At 40.2% G+C, this 21,508-nt stretch overlaps 1 protein-coding gene and 1 pseudogene across 7 annotated transcripts in view; both read right to left on the bottom strand.

Annotated features, from left to right (window-relative positions):
• Positions 1 to 21,508, bottom strand: part of OPHN1 (oligophrenin 1) — a gene marked incomplete at its 3' end in the record, with an annotated part of 608,646 nt that overhangs the window by 154,180 nt on the left and 432,958 nt on the right. For all 6 annotated transcript variants that reach the window (XR_013813217.1, XM_079765071.1, XM_079765074.1 and 3 more), the window contains exons 17-18: positions 18,734 to 18,792; positions 17,511 to 17,616 (exon numbers count right to left, since the gene is read on the bottom strand). Coding sequence is in view for 5 of the 6 variants with exons in the window: in XM_079765071.1 (XP_079621197.1) it covers positions 17,511 to 17,616; positions 18,734 to 18,792 (165 nt within the window). The remainder of the gene's footprint in view (positions 1 to 17,510; positions 17,617 to 18,733; positions 18,793 to 21,508) is intronic.
• LOC307096220 (transcription factor BTF3-like) lies at positions 6,359 to 7,479 on the bottom strand (annotated as a pseudogene). The gene has a single exon. The product of its transcript is annotated as a transcription factor BTF3-like (transcript).

Here is a 21,508-nt window from a genome sequence, read left to right on the forward strand (position 1 = left end):
TGGAGTCCATAGAGCTCAATTCACAGACATGGATAACAGTGTGGTGATGGCGGCGGGGGTGTAGGGCGGTGTGGCGGTGGAAGAAGACATAGAGGGAATAAATGGGGATGAAAAAATTAAATTAGCCCAGCCAGTGTTGCTCATTGGTTTAGCCTCAACCCAACAGGTTACCGGTTGATTCCTTTGTCAGGGCACATACCTGGGTTGCAGGCTCAATCCCCTGTAGGCAGCCAATTGATGTTACTCTCATCAATGTTTTTATCTCTCTATCCCTCTCTCTAAAATCAATAAAAACATATTTTTTAAAAACTAAATTGAAAAAAATAAAAAATATGACATATTTATAAATACTGGAAATTTGAACATAGAGTATTTGATATTAAATTATTATAATAAATTTAATTTATAAGAACAAAATTTTTAGATGTAACAATTGTATTGTGTTTATCTGTACTTTTTTTTTCATTTTTTCTATATGCATACTGAAATATTAATGAAAGAAATAATATGATGCTTTGGATTTGCTTCAAAATAATGTAGGAAGAGAAGTAGGTAGGAGCACAGATGAAACAAGATTGGCCACATATTGATAATTGTTGAAGCTGAGTGAGGGGCATCTGAAAAGTTCCTTAGACTCTTTCACCCATATCCTCAACCCCCCTCCCACCTGACAATCATCAAGATATTATCTGTATCTATGAGTTTGTTTCTGTTTTGTTTGTTCATTTTTATTTGGTGTATTTTTTGTGAAAAAAAGGGAAGGGATTAAGATGTACAAATCTCCAGTTATAACAATAGTTATGAGGATGCAAAGTCCAGCATAGGGAACATAGATAATAACTATGTATGGTGCTAGGTGGGTACAAGACTTATCAGGGTGATCGTGTCATAAGTTATATAAATGTCTAATCACTATGTTGTACACCTGAAACAATATAATATTGTATGTCAACTAACTGAAAAATGAAAGATTTATAAAATGAGAGAGTTCCTTAGACTAGTCCATCTATTTCTGTATATACTTCAAATATTGCATAATAAAACATTTTTTAAAAGGAAAAGATACTAATGGAGGGTAACCGTGTATCTATCACAGTGTGAGCAGTCCCCATCCCTAAAGATGGTGCTCTTAAGGACAGACAGCTTTGGTTTCCTCTACTGGTGTGATATATATAATTTACTTTAAATACTTCAACACAAAGTGCAATGTCCTGAATTTCACCACACCATTATTTCATGTATCACTAAGAAAGAAAAATCATTTTATTGTCAAATCACTATATAATATTTTGAATAGAAAATATTACATTTTGATTTAAATCCTATCTAATAAAGAAGGAATATGCTAATTGACTGTCACACCGTCATAAAGATGGCAGCACTCACAGCCAATAAGGAGGGAATATGCTAATTGACTGCCCTGCCCTCAAAGATGGTGGTGCCCACAGCCAATAAGGAGGGACTATGCTAATTGACTGTCCCACCCTCAAAGATGGTGGCGCCCACAGCCAATAAGGATGGAATATGCTAATTGACTGTCATGCCCTCAAAGATGGTGGCGCCCAGTCCCCTCAGCTCCCAGGTGGGTCCGGCTGCTCTGCACACTTGCCTCTGGAGTCCCCCAGTCCCCTCAGCCCCCCAGCTGCCCAGGGCCGGCCCGAGGCACAGGCAAGCCTCTGATGGCAGCTGCCCAGCCGCCCATGGTCGCCAAAAGCTGTCTGTCCTCAGGTAACCAGGGCCAGCGGAGGCTTGTGCTGCCGGCAGTGGCAGCAGCAGAGGTGTGATGGGGCATTGCCTTCCCCTGATCGCCGGGTCACCTCCTGCCCCTGCAGGCTCCTGGACTGTGAGAGGGGGCAGGCCGGGCTGAGGGACCCCCCTCCAGTGCATGAATTTTCATGCACTGGGCCTCTAGTAGAAAATAAAAATGAACATAATTTAACCAAAATGACTACAATATGAACTATTAACAAGTTCATGCAAGCAGAGGTTATGATAATTACATCTGCTGCCTGACAACAGTGATTTTAAGATCCATTGATTCTGAGATGAATCCTAAATTAGGGTTACAATTTGAAAAAGAAAAGTGCCCCTTAGAATTGATTGAATTTGATATATGTATTTGGTGGTTTACATGCATACCCCAGCACAGGTTGACATATTACATATTCTAGGGTTGATTAATCAGTATTTAAAAGATGAATCAGCCGTGGTCTGTTACTCAGTGGTTAGAGCATCACACTGAGGGGACTTAGGTTCAATTCCTGGTCAAGGGCATGTTCTTGGGTTGCTTGTTTGATCCGTGGTGCCACCAGTTGGGGTGCATGTGGGAGGCAACCAATCGATCTCTCTCTCTCTCTCTCTCTCTCTCTCTCTCTCTCTCCCTCTTCCTCCTCCTCTTCCTCCTCCTCCTCTTTCTTTTCCTCCTCTCCTCCTCCTCCTCCTCCCTACCTCCCTTCTATTCTCTCTCCACCTCCCTCCCTCCCTTCCATTCTCTAAAAAGCAATGGAAAAAATGCCCTTGGATGAGGATGAACAAAAAACAAAACAAAAAAAGATAAAAGACTAATCAGAAGCTAGAGCAGCCACACTAAGGTCAGTTAACTTCATCTCCAATCAACACCAGTGGCTTTGTTAATTAGTATGATTGATGATAAAATGATTTCTCATTTCTTAGATATGTCAAGATATATGGACTAACTAGAACTATTGTATAGACATTCCCAAACTTGCATAGACAGAAGAATAGAACAATGATCAATCTTAAAACCAGTAAGGTGGATCAACCTATATTATGCATCTTCAGAGTGATTCAGCATAAGATACACAACATTATCATGTGTTCTAGCCAAAAAAATAGTTAACTTGTATCCATTTAGCCTTTAAACAAAGCCTCTGTTTTACAAGAAATAAATGAAATGAGTGAACACACTGAAAATATGACAATGAAGAAAGTAGACAAAACTAATAAGACTAGCCCTGGCTGGTGTTGCTCAGTTGGTTGGGTGTCATCCCCAAAAATGTATCTAGGGTGTCCCAAAAAATGTATACACACACTTTTAATAATTATAAAGGCTGTGCTTATTAAAATATAGTTCATTTTAAAAATTGAGCTATCAGGTATTAAGTGTGTATACATTTTGGGGGGGCACTCTGTATATATATAACACATAGACACAGACAAACAGTGTGATGTTAGCCAGAAGGAAAGAGGTGTGTGGCAAAGGGGGGATAAATGGGGACAAAAAAAGACTTTGGGTGATGGGCAGTGTGTAGCTGATGTTTTGTTGAGTTGTACACTTGAAACCTGTATGATTTTGTGAACCAATGTCACCCCAATAAATTCAATTAAAATGAAAATAAAATAAAAAATAAATTACAGAATACCATAATCTCATTTTGGTAAAAAATGCAACCCGGCCATTGTGGCTCAGTGGTTGAGCATCAACCTACGAACCGGAAGTCATGGTTGATTCCCAGTCAGGGCACATGCCTGGGTTTCGGGCTCAATCCCCAGTAGGGGGAATGCAGGAGGCAGCCAATTAAGGATTTTCTCTCATCATTGATGTTTCTCTCTCCCCCTCTTCCTTCCTCTCTGAAATCAATAAAAAATATATATATTTTTTTTAAAATGCAAGTGTGTTGGGGGGGGAGGGTGTATACAAAAACACAAACACTCACAGAAAGATAAAAAATGTGTACTAATATATTAATAGCAGTGATTTTTTGTACGCTTGGTTATAGAAAGCTTTTACTTTTTTTCTGTATTTTCTAATCTCTACAATGCCTGGTGCTGCTTCTGAAACAACAGAAGTGTTATTACAAAAATAAGAAGACTCCATTAAACTTAGTAGCCCACACACTTCAAAATGGTAGCCCAGGCCTAAGATTACACAGGAGATTTGCATTTGGGGATTATATCATAGGATTTTATTGCCTGCTCCCAATTGTATTGTTATATCTCATCTGCCTCAATTGGAACTTTCATACAAGATGCAGTAAAGAGCATCTGAAAGAAAAGAGCTGGGACTTCATTGAGTTTACAGATTATACAACTGGTTTTGTGTCTGTTTGCTGATAAATACCTGTATGAGGGCAGAATTAGGTCTGGGGCTGTTTCCACTGTAATATTCCACAGGTAGTGAGATTGTGGGGGAGGTGATCCATACATAGCATTCTCCTACATCTTATTAATGAAAGTTATAGATACCAAGCAAAAATAAGTGGATAGCTTGGCCAGTGTTGCTCAGTGGTTGAGCATCGACCTATGAACCAGGAGGTCACAATTCACTTCCTGGTCAGGGAACATGCTTAGATTGTAGGCTTGATCCCCAGTTGGGGGCATGCAGGAGGCAGCCAGTCAATAATTCTCTGTCATCATTGATGTTTTTATCAATCTCTCCCTCTCCTTTCCCCTCTGAAGTCAACAAAAAAAAATTTAATTAAAGATAATTGGATAGTAGGAAACTCCAAATTTGCCAAGATCTGTTTGTATCTGCCTGTTATTAGCCTAGAAATTGACTAGCAGTGGGAACACATTACAAAGGTATTGATACATTTAGCATATAGGTTGAGAATGCAGTGGTTGGCAGGCAGGATGATTATGTGAATTTTAAAAGTACATGGGTTTTTTTCTGTGTAAATTTCCCTATTGGAGGTAAGCCTATTTTTGTCTTTCCCTACAACTTTTTTTTCAAAGGTTTTCAAACATACAAAAACTTTGAAAGAATGGTATTATGAGCAATCATACTATCTATACCTGGATTCAAGAATTAACATTACTACTAATTTTAACATTTTGCTTTCTCTCTGTATACTAGTATATTAAGTACCTCAGCATTCATCTCCAAAGAACAAGCATGCTGGCCTACAAAACCACAATAACACTTTCATACCTATGAAAATTTACAACAGTTCCTTATAATCTAGTATCTATTCCATACACAAATTTTCTCAAATGTCATGCAAAAAATTATTTTTCACTTGGGTTTTCCAAATCTAGATAGAATAAAAGTTCATACCCTGCATTTGTTTCTGTTTCTTTAGTCTCTTAGTATAAAACAGTACCCCTAATTCTCATTCCAGGACATCACCTTTTTTTTTCTTTTTTTAATTTATTGTTGTTATAGTTGACATGCAATATTATATTAGTTTCATATGTACAATATAGTGATTAGACATTCATATACCTTGTAAAATGATTATCCTAATAAGTCTAATAACCACTGGCCATATAGTTATTTTGATATTCTTTATTTGAAAAATGGGGGTAATAATTATACTTAGTTCTAAGAGGTGTTTGAATTAAATGAGGTCATAATGTAAAGTATATATCATAATATCTACTCCATAGTAATAGCAGCCTGATATCAGAAAACCATCATGATTTGCAAGGTCAAGGGCAGCCATTCTCCCTTATTTATATTTTATCTCCCTATATCACCAAGCTAATGATTTGCAAATTGTAGACACTCAACATCAACTTTTTTTAAAGTCCAAACCAGTGTCTTATAGAATATAAAACACTCTGTATTTATGTATGCACTGTATTTCCTGTAAACTGAAAAGGCTAATTTGATTTGAGCTAAATGTTTTTGGCAAAAATATTTCAGTTTATGTTGTGTATTATTACTGTATCCCATTAGGAGTCACATAAGGTCATTTTGTACCATTATTAGCAGTGTTAAATTTTTTGTTGTTGTTGTTTCAAACTTTATTCCCAGGCTTCTTTAGCATAATTAGCTGCAAATAATGATTTGTGCATAAGCAAAAACTGAAAAGAGTTGCAGTGTTCAAGGGGCTGAGCTTAAAAAAATTAGAAATCTACATTTTATCAGACTCATAAACAAAATGTGAAAAAGCAATCCTACATAATAAAAAGGTAATATGCAAATTGCATCACTCTGCTATGCCCACGATTGGGCCGGCTGGTGGTGCGGGGGGCGGGACTCAGGGTGGCGGGGACTCGCGAGTCCCCGACCTCCGCTCCTCCTGCCAGCCGGGCCGGCGCTGCAGAAGGACCCATGGGGCTGGCGGAAGACGCTGGTGGCGGAACTCGGGGTGGCCGATTGAATGGCTGCCGGCACCAGTTTTCCGCCAGCAGCAGTTTTCCTCTGGCCACCCTCCGATCGGAGCACCTCCGATCAGAGTTCCTCTCGGGGTGGCCGATCGCGCTGCCTGGAGGCGCTCCGATCGATCGGCGGGTGGCCAGAGGAAAACTGCTGCTGGCGGAAAACTGGTGCCGGCAGCCAGGTGAAGGAAAAGTCTATTGCACGAAACTTCGTGCAACAGGCTTCTAGTCATAATATAAAATAGCAGCTCCCAGTAACTTCTTCAAATTAATCTTCAGAAGTTGATTGAAATCAGTTTGCTTCATTCTTGGAAGCCTCACCAAAATTCTCCACAAGATCTGGAACTTCATTATCATCAACTTCTCCAGTATCAAATGGTGCTTTTCCATCTACAGATTGTTTTGTGCAGAGCTTCACCAGTCTCCTTAAACTAGTCAGAGTGTCTGCACCAAGCTGGATAGTGTTTCTGTCAGCTGCTCTCTCAGCATGGCCTGTAATGGTGAACGTGTTAGCTGCCAGAGATGCCTGAACTTTAGGGTTGTTAAAGTGGGTCACTATTTCCTGGTTTGTGAACTGATTTACTTCTCCAATACCAGAGGTATTGTTTACCCCTAGCTTCTTTAAGGAGAACTTAAGTTTTTATCATCTGCTATTATAGCTGTTCTGTGAACCACTTTCTTCTTTCTAGGAGCAGTTCCTTTCCCACCAATGCACACTTGTGTCTGCAGTTTGGCGAGTTTCTCCTGGTTCAGGATAGTTTCTTTCATCTTGTTGGAGAGGAAATGGGGCAGTGAGCGGGACTAGGGTTGGCACTCAGGGGGTCTTGGGCAGACGAGCTGAGAACAAGCTCACACACAGGGGGATGCAAGATAGCAGCTCAGGGATGCTAACTGTGATCAATTAATTGAAGTTGTGTTTGCCAGATAGCTTCACTATAAAGATACTTTTTTTTCATTTGGAATTAGTAAGTAATATGTGGGTAGTACATTAAAACTATATGACTATCTTGTTCCTGAACAATCTTTCACCCAATGATTTTCATCCATGCCTGAAACAGCTAGGGCACTGAGGTTGCAAAGCAATAGTTTTTTCTAATTCTATCATTCCTCTCACATTTATTAGCTGGCTTTCTTCTTAAATAAAGAGCTTTCCTTATTCTACCTACTTCACATAAATTTTTATTTATTCAAGGGTTATAATCAAACACAATATTTATTATTTTTGATGTTCAGGTTGCCCTCAGATGCAATCAGTGACAACCTTTTCAAGCAGGTCCCTGTGTTCTTGTGACATGACACACTTATTAGTGTTTGAGCTGTTCTTTGCCTACTAAGGCACACTTTATCCAAGGCTCTCCTTGTATTTTCCTTGTCCCAGAGCTGGCATCAGTCATTTCTCAAAGCAGCCTTAGTACTTTTGGGGAGGGAATGTTATTTATAAACAAATGTCAGGGTATTGTGTGTATCTATTGCATTTTGGGGTAGAATCACTTCAAGAGTGATTCACAGTTTTTGTTGTTTTGTTTTAAAATCAGCAGTTTGAACTGGCATTCTCAATTAAACATTACCATTGTTCAATTCAATATTACCATTATTTTACTTTACATCATAAAATTTGTATTTATTTTTTTTCTTTTATTAAGGTATTATATGTGTACATATCTTACCATTGGCCCCCCATTCCCATACATGCCCTCACCCCTCAATGTTTTGCTTCTGTTGGTTATTCTTATATGCATGCATTCAAGTCCTTCTGTTGATCTCTTATTTCCCCCACTTCTCCCTAACCTTTCCGCTGAAATTTGACCTTCTGTTTGATGCTTTACTGCCTCTGTATCTATATTTTTGTTCATCAGATTATAATGTTCTTTATAATCCACAAATGAGGGAGATCATGTGGTATTTTTCATTCATTGACTGGCTTAATTCACTTAGTATAATGTTCTCCAATTCCATCTAGGTTGCTGCAAATGGTAAGAATTCCTTCTTTTTATGGCAGCATAGTATTCCATTGTGTAGATGTACTATATTTTTCTTATCCAGTCATCTGCTGAAGGACACCTAGGCTGTTTCCAAATCTTAGCTATTATAAATTGTGCTGCTATGAACATAGGGGTGCATATATCCTTTCTGATTGGTGTTTCTAGGGATATATTCCTAGGAGTGGGATTACTGGGTCAATTGGGAGTTCCATTTTCAGTTTTTTGAGGAAACTCCATACTGTTCTCCACAGTGGCTGCACCAGTCTCCAGTCCCACCAGCAGTGCACGAGGGTTCCTTTTGCTCTGCATCCTCACCAACACTTATCGTTTGTTGATTTGTTAATGAAAGCCATTCTGACAGGTGTGAGATGGTACTGCATTGTCGTTTTGATTTGCATCTCTTGGATAATTAGTGACTTGAGCATGTTTTCATGTCTCCTGACCCTCCTTCTCTCTTCTTTCGAAAAGATTCTATTTAGGTCCGTTGCCCATTTTTTTTTATTGGATCATTTATCTTCCTTTTTTATTTTCTTTAAATTTCTTTATTGATTAAGGTGTCACATATTTGTCCTCATCCCCCCATTCCCATCCCCCACCCCTCCCCACGGAAGCCCCCACTCCCCTGTTGTCCTTAACCAATTAGTTAGGCTCGTATGCATGCACACAAGTCCTTTGGTTGATCTCTCCCCCCTACCCCCACCCTCCCTTACCCTCCCTCTGAGGCCCGACAGTCCAATCGATGCCTCCTTGTTTCTGGGTCTGTTCTTGTTCATCAGTCTATGTTGTTCATCATTTCCCCTAGATGAGCGAGATCATGTGTCACTAGACATATACTTATCAGAACCGAATGTGAGACGAGCAATAATAGTTATGCTGACAGGCAAATGAATCAGTCTGTAGTAAGTTTTTTTCTGGACCAACAGTTCTTTTGAGACCCAATTTCAATGTCCACCAGTTCCTTATGTGTACATGTGGCACTGAATTTTCAGCTCTGGATGGTGGGTAAATGGTGGTAATGCAGGTCCGACTCCCGCTGGTTTGGTCTCGGCCGAACGCAGGGGCGCGGCTCCACCCAGACTCAGGGGCGCACGGCCTCACCCGGACCTGGGACCCAGCATCACCCAGGCCCCGGGGCGCGTGGCCTCTCCCGGACCCAGGGGCACGGCCTCACCCGGACCCGGGACGCAGCCTCACCCAGACCCGGGACCCAGCTTCACCCAGATCCAGGGGTGCATGGCCTCACCTGGAACCGGGATTCAGCTTCACCCGGACCCAGGGGCGCGCGGCCTTGCCTGGACCCGGGGGCGCGCGGCCTCACCCGGACCCGGGATTCAGCTACACCCAGACCCAGGTGCGCGTGGCCTCACCTGGACCCAGGGGCGCGGCCTCACCCGGACCCGGGACCCAGCCTCACCCAGATTCAGGGGAACACGGCCTCACCCGGACCCAGGACCCAGCCTTACCCGGATCCAGGGGCGTGGCCTCACCCGGACTCAGGACCCAGCCTCACCCGGATCCAGGGGCGCAGGGCCTCACCCTGACCCCGGGGCGCGTGGCCTCTCCCGGACCCGGGACGCAGCCTCACCCGGATCCAGGGGCGCACGGCCTCACCCGGACCCGGGATCCAGCTACACCCGGACTCAGGGGCGCGTGGCCTCACCCGGACACAGGGGCGTGTGGCCTCGCCTGGACCCAGGGGCGCAGTATCACCCGGACCCGGGACCCAGTGGGGCTTCGTCTTCTTGATCCCAATTCCTGTCGGTCAATTCCCTCTCAGCAATTCCTTCGGCCATTTTCTCAAAGTGCCAGGGCGGCTGCCGCGGAACTAGCTGGGCGCCGGGCTCGGCGAAGCTCTGGTGCGCCCGGTGCGTGGCGGCGGGCTGGTCCGAGGTCGCTGTGGCGGCACTCAGGCTAGTGCACCTGGATCCGGGACCCAGTGGGGCCTCGTCTTCCCGATTCCAACTCCCATCGGTCAATTCCTTCTCAGCAATTCCTCCGGCCATTGTTCTGGATGGTGTCTGCTCTGTTTTCCAGTTGTAGTTTCAAAATTGTTGTGGTAGGCAACAATCAGGCGTCTGCCCTATGCCGCCATCTTGGTCCTCCAGAAGATTCTTAAGTAACCTTATAAATGTGGTTCTGAACACTGTGTCGTCCATTAGTTTACTTTCCTTCATCCCTTCTATTCGTGACCTGCTTTGGTGTCTTCACCTTTTGGCTGCCGCCCTATCGTTCAGCTTCCCCAATCTCCCTAGGTGGTTGCTCCTGATACCCCCCTTTGTGGGATGAGTGCAAAGTCTTGGTTTTGTTAAGCCTTGATTGCTGTTGGTACACTGGGAGGATTTGACCTCCAGTTCAATTGGCTGTGAGGATCAGCTGTGTCTATGCCGGGAGACAGCCTTATTCAACTAGACTTGCAAAATTGTAAAAGCCTCTGTGCTCAGCTTGGATGGGGCGGAGTTTCAGGGTGGAGCCTACAGCATTGGCTTCTCCTCAGCCCCGCCATATGAGGTTCCTGGGTCTCAGTGTCCCTCTGTACTCCCTGAAAACACCTCTGAGAGAAAAGCGCCCTGGAGTTTCGCCCGCTGCCAAACAGTCTAGTCTCTCCCCCAATGAATCTGGATTCCCAGATTCTTGCCCGGAACTGGGTTTCAGTGTAGTCGGAACTGGGGCTCAGCGCAGTCTGGCGCCTTTGTCTCCTTCCCACCAGGGAAATTCAGCGGCACAGTCAACAGACCATCCTCTGCGAGAATTCCCGTGCCCAGAGCCAGACGGCTTCACAGGGGAGTTTTACCAAACATTCAAGGAAGAATTAAAACCTATCCTCCTCAGAGTATTCCAGAAAATTAAAGAGGAAGGAACACTTCCAAGCTCCGTCTATGAAGCCAGCATCCACCTATTAACAAAACCAGATAAAGACAACACATTGAAAGAGAATTACAGGCCAATATCCCTCATGAACATAGATGCCAAAATCCTCAACAAAATTCTAGCAAATCGGCTCCAGCAGTACATCAGAAAGATCATACACCATGACCAATTAGGATTTATCCCAGGGATGCAAGGATGGTACAATATCTGAAAATCAATAAACGTGATACATCACATAAACAAATTGAAAGATAAAAATCATATAGTCATATCAATTGACACAGAAAAAGCATTTGACAAAATCCAACACCCTTTCTTGACAAAAACTCTCAGCAAGGTGGGAATAGAAGGATCATACCTCAACATAATAAAAGCCATATATGATAAACCCACAGCCAACATCATACTCAATGGGCAAAAATTAAAATCATTTTCCCTAAGAACAGGAACAAGACAGGGATGCCCACTCTCACCACTCCTGTTTGACATAGTACTGGAAATATTAGCCATTGTGGTCAGACAAGAAGAAGAAATAAAAGGCATCCAAATTGGAAAAGAAGAAGTAACGCTATCCTTATTTGCAGATGACATGATACTGTACATAAAAAACCCGAAAGACTCCATCAAAAAATTAATAGACTTAATAAATGAATTCGGCAATGTAGCAGGATATAAAATTAACGCCAAGAAATCTATGGACTTTCTATACACCAATAGTGAACTTATAGAAAGAGAGACTAAAAAATCAATCCCATTTATCATCATACCAAAAAAATTAAGATACCTAGGAATAAAGTTAACTAAGGAGGTAAAAGACCTGTACTTGGAAAACGAGAGGACATTGAAAAACGAGATAGAGGAAGACATAAACAGATGGAAGAACATACCATGTTCATGGATTGGTAGAATCAACATCATTAAAACTGTCCATACTACCCAAAGCAATCTATAGATTCAATGCACTCCCCATTAAAACACCAAAGGCATATTTCACAGACCTAGGAAAATGCTCCAAAAATTCATCTGGAATAAAAAAAGACCCTGAATAGCCACAGCAATCCAAAGAAAGAAGAACAAAATAGGTAGGATCTCAATAACAGATTTCAAGCTGTATTACAAAGCCACTGTTCTCAAAACAGCCTGGTACTGGAACAAGAACAGACATATAGACCAATGGAATAGAATAGAGAACCCAGAAATCGACCCACACAACTATGCACAATCAATATTTGACAAAGGAGGCATGAACATACAATGGAGTCAAGACAGTTTCTTTAATAAATGGTGTTGGGAAAATTGGACAGATACATGAAAAAAAATGAAACTAGATCACCAACTTACACCATACAAAAAAATAAATTCAAAATGGATACAGGACTTAACCATAAGACGGGAAACCATAAAAATACTAGAGGAATCCACAGGCAGAGAAATCTCAGACATATGCCGAAGCAATTTCTTCACCGATACCACTCCCAGGGCAATGGAATCTAAAGAGAAAATAAGCAAATGGGACTACATCAAAATAAAAAGTTTTTGCACAGCAAAAGAAACCATCAACAAAACAATAAGAAAGCTCACTGTATGGGAGAACATATTTGCAATTGTGATCACTGATAAAGGTTTAATCTCCAACATCTACAGGGAACTTATACAACTTAATAAAAGGAAGATAAATGATCCAGTAAAAAAATGAGCAACAGACCTAAATAGAATATTTTCGAAAGAAGACAGAAGGAATGCCAAGAGACATATGAAAACATGCTCAAAATCACTAATTATCCAAGAGATGCAAATCAAAATGACAATGTGGTACCATCTCACACCGGTCAGAATGGCTATCATCAACAAATCAACAAATGACAAGTGCTGGCGAGGATGCGGAGAAAAAGAAATCCTTGTGCACTGCTGGTGGGAATGCAGACTGGTGCAGCCACTGTAGAGAACAGTATGGAGTTTCCTCAAAAAACTAAAATTGGAACTCCCATTTGAACCAGTAATCCCATTTCTAGGAATATATCCCAAGAAACTAGAAACACCAATCAGAAAGTATATATGCACCCCTATGATCATAGCAGCACAATTCACCATAGCTAAAATTTGGAAACAGCCTAAATTATCATCAGCAGATGAGTGGATTACTATGATACATCTACACAATGGAATACTACTCTGCTATAAAAAAGAAGGAATTCTTACCATTTGCAGCAGCATGGATGGATCTTGAGACCATTATGTTAAGTGAAATAAGCCAGGAATTGAATGAAAAATACCACATGATCTCACTCATTTATGGAAAATAAAGAACATTATAACCTGATGAACAAAAAGATAGATACAGAGACGGTAAAGCACCGAACAGACTATCAAATTACAGCTGGAAGGCTGGGGCGTGTTGGGGGGGCGGGGGGGGGGGAAGAGATCAACCAAAGGAATTTTATGCATGCATATAAGCACAACCAATGGACCCAAGACACTGGGTGAGTGGGATGAGGGCATGCGACAGGGAGTAGGGGAGGCTGGAGGAAGGTCAATGGGGAAAAAAAGGAGATATATGTACTACTATATATAATACTTTAAACAATAAAAAAAAACCCAAGCAACAACAACAACAAAAAGTTTCACATTATAATAATATTACTAGTACTAAAGAATGTACTGGGTGATGTTTACATTTTTTTTTTGCAGTTCTGTTTTTAGAATATATCATTAATAATGAGTCAGAGGACTGTTTTGATATGTTAGTTGGAATCACTTTTCTCGACGTGTCTTTGTTATCAATTTGATAAACATTTAAATTTGTTAGCTTTTTGTGTTTAATTTTAGGGTTTGTAATGCCCTAAATTTTGATTAAATTTTACTTTTTGGTTATATGAAACATTAACATGGCTCAAAAGTCAAAACCAGCCCAGTGGCCTGTGGACTGAACATTCCAGAGTTCGATTACAATTAAGGGCACATGTCTGGGTTGCAGGCTTGATCCCCAGCAGGGGGCATGCAGGAGGGAGCCAATCAATGATTCTCATCATTGATGTTTCTATCTCGTTCTCCCTCTCCCTTCCTCTCTGAAATCAATAAAAAAGTATATTTTAAAAAAGTCTAAACCACAGAAAAGTTGGACTTGAGGACTCATCCATAGCCTTTTCACTCTATTTACCACCTGTCTTCTTTAGTAAACATTTTAATTAGTTTTTTATAACAGCTTTATTAAGATGTATTTCACATACCACAAAATTCACCATTTTAAAGGGAAAAGGGTACAATTCAATGTTTTTAGTATATTCAGAGTTGTGTAAACGTCACTACTATCTAATTCTAGAACATTTCCACCACTCAAAAACAAAACAAAACACCCATAACTGTTAGTGTCACTCCCCATTTCCTCCCATGTCTCCGGGTCCCAGCCCTAGGCAACCACTAATCTACTTTCTGTCTCTATAGATTCGTCCATTGTGAACACTTCATTTAAATGGAATTATATAATGTGTCCTTTTGTGTCTGGCTTCTTTCACTTAACATAATGTTTTCAAGGTTTGTCTATATATCAGTACTTGATTCCTTCTCATGGCTATATGTTTACATCACATTTTATTTTTACATTCATCAGTTGATGTCTCATTTAAATTGTTTTTATGTTTGGGCAACTATGAATCATGCTACTACGAATACTGTGTGGATATATATATATATATATATATATATATATATATATATATTTTGTGAACATATATTTTCATTTCTCTTCAGTATATACCTAGGAGCAGAGTTGCTGGTTCATGTGGTAAATATGTTAGCATTCTAAGTCATTAGGTTTTTTTAATTTATCTTACTGTGCTTCCTTTGACAAGGGTAAGGAAATATGTGTTTATATTCTTATTTCCCTCTTTTTTCTTACAAGAAAGGTAGATTATATATCCTGTTTTACACCTTGGGTTTTTCTTATTGTTGCTGTCTGTTTTATATGCTGGAAATTTGTAACATATCCTGGAAGTCACTATAAAAACATCCTGGATATCACTACATAAACAAAGTCAATAGATTTTTTTTCCCATTCTTTTTTATGACCACACTGTTTGAATTATTTACTTAACTAGTCCCCTATTATTAAACATTTGTGTTGTTTCCAATATTTTGTTATTAAGAATTATGCTGCAATGATGAACCTCATGCATATGTAGTTTTGTGGAGATGTCTTCAAAGTAAATGCCTAGAATTGGGATCACTGTGTGAAAGGGTAACAACATGCAGATTTGTTAGATATTGCCATATTCCCCTCCTCTAGGTCTGTATGCATTAACACCAGCAATATATTAGAGCAATGGTCGCCAACCTTCCAGACCTCACAAACCACCAGTGGTCCACGGACCACCGATTAGTGACCACTAATTTATTATTAGAGTACCTGCTGCCCCGAAGTCTCATCAACCGAGAATACAGTAACACCTTAGGATTTGCCAAAAGATGGTATCTCAGTTTAGGTTTAAGTTGCATTTTTTCTTATTATGAGTAAAATTGATCAGTTTTTTTTCAGGGTATTTGTCTTTCTACTTCTTTGTCCTGTATGTTTGTTCTGTCTCTCACTCATTTTGTTTTAGTGATTTTAAGAACCAAGATTCTTGCAGTAAGGCAGGTGGCCAAGCTTTGGGTGGATGGAGAAAGGTGTTACTCACCCACTGCTAACAGGAGACTCCTCAACCAAGTCCTTGACTGCTGCAACATATTGACACTCTTCAAAAAATCAGTTGGAAGAACATTTCGAGATTAGCTAATCTAGTCCCCTCATGTTATAGATGAACAAACTGAGGCCCAGAGAGTAGGTGGAACTTTCTTAAGGTCACACGGCAAATTAGTGATAGAGCTGGAACTTGAATGCAAAGTCTGTTTCCCCCAGGGCAACTTCAAATTAACATTGAAATGGCTTATGTGCTGATTTTTGTACTTTTACTGAGATTATCACAAATAACCATTTTCAAAAGAAAATATCTCTTAATATTCTCTATTAGCCCAAATTGCAAACATTGGCACCAAATATAAAAGCCATCCGCTTGTCAAGTCTATTTATCTACATTAGTGTTTGTAATACTCATTAAAAAATGTAGAATGCCAGAGCTGAATCAGATCTCAGAGATATTTCATTATATCACAGGTAACCCAAAGTCCAATGATGCAGAGTGATTAGGATTTATCACAAAGGGAGGCCATGAGGGCCACTTAGCCTGGAGCCTCACCTTCACTAAGGACCTAAATTCTCGGTATTTGAGATCCTTTCCAAATAAGGTTAAAGTATGTCATCGCTGCATTTTTGTGAATGTGGGGGTAGCTTTATTTTGTTAAATACACTTAAAATGCATAAAATTTTTTCTAAGATTATTGTCTTATTTCTTTACTTTTTAAAATACCAAGAGTGGCCTAGAAAGTGACCTGCCCATGATAATCAAGGAAGCTAGTAGCAGAACTGAAACTAGAATACAAGTTTGCTGACTCTTGGAGATACTGCTTTCTGCTGCTCCATACTGCTTCCAAAGAGGCAGCAACTGGCCGTTTATGAGTCAAGGACATTTGTCTTTATTCACATCACTGAACCCTCTGGCCAGGAAGCATTGCAGTGGGGCACACATGCCCCTTACACACACCCATCTTAGAGCCCATTACTAGCCCTATTCTCCAGAATGCTGCTGTCTGTACTGGCCTTCCACACCCAAGCAAGAAGTTGACTATAATCCTATATAATAAAAGCCTAATATGCTAAGTGTCTGGTAGTCTGGTTGTCTGTTCAACCAATCAAAGCATAATATGCTAATCATATGCTTAAGCTGCTCAACCATTCCCTATGATGTGCACTGACCACCTGGGGGCAGACACTCTGACAGGTAGGTTAGCTTGCTGCTGGGGTCCGACCAATCGGGACTGAACGAGATGGGCTGGACATACAATGGAGCCCTCCCACAGTCCCTTCCTGGCTGGCCAACCCTCCCTGGCACCGACTGTGCACCGGTGGGGTCCCTGGCCTGCACCCTTTTGCAATCCAGAACTCCTCAGGGGATGCCAGAGAGCCGGTTTTGGCCCAATCCCGCAGGCCAGGGGGAGGGACCTCACTGATGCACAAATTCATGCACTGGGCCTCTAGTCTTAACAATAATTCCCATTTCTTGAAAGCCTCCTGGGTGTCATGCACTTTACCTGTGTTCATGCAAATCCACACAACAATCCTGCTGCATGGTAGGCAATATTATTGTCATTTCAGAGATGACCAAACAGAGGCTAAGAGAGGGTTGCCTAACATTTTCCAGCTAAATAAATGGTAGAGTTGGAATCACAAACCAGGTTTATCTGAGAGCAAGGCCGGTGTTCAGCTCACTCTACCTGGCGGGATTGTCTCAGTTGTGACAACTCTTCAAATGAGATGCATTATGACACTGGGAGGATATAGACTAGGATCCAGGCAAAATCATCTTCCTTACAGAGCACTCAGCATGTTCAGGATGAAGCATTTGAGGACTTGGAATTAGAGACAGCAGGCAATTTCTTTTTAGTGCTATCATGTGGGCCAGTCCTCTAATATGAACTCTTTATGAAACCCCAGAATTTACTTACTTGACCAAGTGTCTTATAAGAAGTTCCAGCATCTCCCGGTTTTTTTCTGGTAGCTTATATACCAAGGAGTGAATAGCTCCCAGCCGATAATCCAGGTTGTCAGACTCTGAGAGAGAACAGAGACAAAAAGAGGTTTGCCTTCTGGGCAACTGTATCAAGTAAACTTTCATACATACACACATGTGTACATGCAAAGATAAACAATAAGGGACAGCGAGAGTGTCAGATGAAAAGAGACAGAAAGATAAATAGGCACAGAAACACAATGGCAAAAAATATACTAAGACACAAAGACAATGTGACAGAGAGATAGAGGAAGACAGAGACCAAAAGGCACAAAAAAGAGAAATAAAAAACAAGATAGGCTCAGAAAGATGAAGAAATTAGAACAGAGAGGAGAAATATGAGAAGAAAAGACAAGACTGTTTTAGAAGCAGTCAGAATTTGGGGTACAAAGGTCGCTCCTAACATTCCACATGTAAATTTTCAGATGGAAACCTTTGCCCACCCACCATCCTTGTGGTTCCTAAGAAAATCACCAAGAGGGCTCAGAGTAAAGATTAATAGGTATCTTGCCTCAACAAACATTCATTATAAGGACAAGCCTCATGATTCTTTTTCCTGCACACCACACAGTACATGATGCAGGAGGAGGGTCACATTGAAGTAGGCAGAAATACTCATACAGGGGCCTCAGCCAAAAATTTTAATGCTTCTTCAGCAGCCAATTTTTGGGGTGATTCTACATGCCTTATTACCCATGCACCTCTCCACCCTCACTTGCAGTTTTAACATCTAGAAAACGTGCTACTAGCACTAACAGATTAGGAGTAAAGACTCACAACACAATTAAAAGGCATTTGAAAAGGAAAGATGCTGGAAACAACTTGAAACAGCAAGCATAATGGAACCATTGTGCTGTCCCCTGGTAGTGTGAGCTCTTGTTCTGATGGAAAAGGCACAATTGATCAATAACCTATCACATCCCTCAAGTTAGCCAGTTTTCTCCAAACCATTCAACTATCATTGACTTATGAAAAATAATACAACACTTGAATTAGACAGCAAGTGAGAATACTTTCATTTGGCAGTGCATAAAAATCTATGCATTTTTCTCCCCCTCCGCCTGCTCAATTACTTTCCCTCAAGCAGTTTTCTAGGCTTATTGCTGTAAATATTAAGAAACCAGGATAACACAATTAACTGCTAACATAAATACTTACTGGCAGCAGAGACCAGCTCTTTATGTAGTCTGTAGGTCATTACAGGTTCAGAAAGATTCCTGAAATTAATGAAGACTGTAAGTTCCTTTGGGAAGGGAGTACCCAGGCCATAGATTCTCAGTTCTTTGCATAGCAAGGCTGAAGTTTCTGAGCCCCACAGCTTAGTGACTACACACATTATTCTCCTCACCTGAAACTTTGTCAGAGGAATCCTATTTGCTAGTAATTCAACAGAAGACCTGTAAAACTATCGACTGCGACCTTGAGCAAGGTCGTTAATTCATTTCCCAAAATGAAAAGAGGCACAAGCCAATCCTGCAAAATTCCAAGCAAACCCACTCTGAGTGCTACTATGAAGTCTTTACAGTTTGATAGTTGCTTAGTGGTTTTCACATCTGTCTTCCCATTTGATCCTTCCAATGATCCTGTGTGGTGTAGCAGTAATTCAAATCAGAATTAAATAAAGGAGGCTCAAATAGGTTTATTTAGTAAAAGCAAAAATATTGACTTAGCATCTATTTGTGTCTGGCATTGTGCTAAGTATTGGGGATCCAGAGATAATTATGACATAATCCAAACTTCCAAGGAGCTAACAGTCTAACCGAGGAGAGTGTCATATACAACATTTCCAATGCAACAGGACAAGTGTGACAATAAAATAAAGATAAGTGGTGGGTGGTTCGGAGGAAGAAAGTAATCCACTAATAATAATGATAATAATAATAGCAAATTCTTCACTGTTTTAAGTGATATACATACATTTACTCATTTAATCTCATGTCAACCTTATAAAGTATATATTCTTAATATCTCCACTTTATAGACAAGAAACTGAAGTTCAGAGAAGTTAAATAATTCATCCAAGACCACACACCTAGTAAGTGCAAAACTAGGCAGTCTGCCTCGTCCATGCTCATAATCACTATGCTATACTGCTTGCCACTGTTATTACTATAGTAATCCAGGAGAGAGTTAATAAAGGTCTAAATAAAAATAGTGGAATTAGCAACAGAAATATCAGTAAAAGGTGAGGAGAGTTATTGAAAGATAGTAAAGACAGAAATCTAACAATTGGGTTTGTTGATAAGGGAGAGAGTAATCTGATTTAGGTGACTGGGTAGAATAGAAATTGATTCAGAGGGTAGAGGAAATGCTATGTCAGAGGGGTCACTGGGATAGCCAAAGGGATATGTCTTTTAGAAAGATGTATGAAGTGAGCTTTTGGATCTGCAAAGTAGATATAAAAATCATGAACCTAGGACAGTGGTTAAAACCACGAGAACAGATATAACTGCTCAAGTAGAGATAGCTATCTGGCAGCCAACACCTACGTGAGGCTTTCCAACATTTATTTGTCCAGAATAGTGTATAAAAAAAAAGGAGTTGAATCAGGTATCAGAATATAAAAAATTGAAATATTTCACATAAAAATTCATATTTTATGCCTCTATTAAAAACTTTGAGAGGGTCAGTGGGGAAAGGGGGGACATCTGTAATACTTTCAACAATAAAAATAAATAAATAAAAATTTACTAAAAAATTTGAAAGATATGGCTACATTGGGCCCATATGATTATTTGTGGCAGTAAAGAATACTGCTGTTTATATATAAACAAAGGGATTGCTATACAAATAATGGTTCCATGTGCAATATGTTTAATATGAAAGTAGTCTATTTCAAACTCATTTTCATGTCCTGTCTCCTGTGGATATCTAAATTTTCCATCCCTCCAGTGTAGGAAAAAGAGAAGAAAGTCCTAGGAAATAGCAGATAGAAAGTTCATAAATGAATGGGACTGCTAAAAATGGTCAAATAGGTGGGAGAAAATCCAAAAGCAAGCGATATAGCAGGATCTAAAAGAGGAGAAAGTTTTAAAAAGGGCTTGTTAACAGCTTCAAATGATACAAAGAGGTAAAATAAAGACTAACAATTGTCCATTGTGTTTAGCATTGAAAGAGTCACTAGTGACCTTGACAAGAGCAGCATCAATAGAGCAGAGAGGGTAGGAGTCAGATTACAATGGGTGAAGCAGTAAACTGGGAGATTAAGTAGAGACAGGGAGGGTATGTTACTTCATATACTGAAGTTTAGTTTGGAAGAGGTAATCTCATCTAAGCTCCTGCTTCCAATTATCTTCTACATTGTCAAAGATTCTCAAAAAATTTTAATATATTTTATTGATTTTTTACAGAGAGGAAGGGAGAGGGATAGAGAATTAGAAACATCAATGAGAGAGAAACATCAATCAGCTGCCTCCTGCACACCCCTACTGGGGATGTGCCCACAACCAAGGTATATGCCCTTGACCAGGAATCAAACTTGGGACCTTTCAGTCCGAAGGCTGACACTCTATCACTTAGCCAAACGGGTCAGGGCAAAGATTCTCAATTTTTTATCTCAAGCCTAGAACTCATTCTTTTATATTTCCCATATATCCAATTGCCTGTTTAAGATCTTGTCCTGATTTCTTCAAAGACATCCAAATTTGACATTTCCAAAACCTAACATCATCTCAAATCTAGTATTTTTCTTGTGTTTCCAAAATCAGTAAAGGCATGACCATCATTTGGTTATATGGGCCCAAAACATGGAAGTCACTGTTTTATCTCCCTATCCTCTATCCTAATATCCAATCTTTCTCCCTAAATCTCTTTTTATAACTTTTTAATTTTTTAAAATTACAACTTACATTCAGTATTATTTTGTATTAGTTTCAGGTGTACAGTATAGTGGTTAGACAATCATGTAGCTAAATCTCTTGAGTAAGCTTATTT

The sequence above is a fragment of the Cnephaeus nilssonii genome (genome assembly GCF_951640355.1).
Source record: "Cnephaeus nilssonii genome assembly, chromosome: X".
Taxonomy (NCBI): domain Eukaryota; kingdom Metazoa; phylum Chordata; class Mammalia; order Chiroptera; family Vespertilionidae; genus Cnephaeus; species Cnephaeus nilssonii.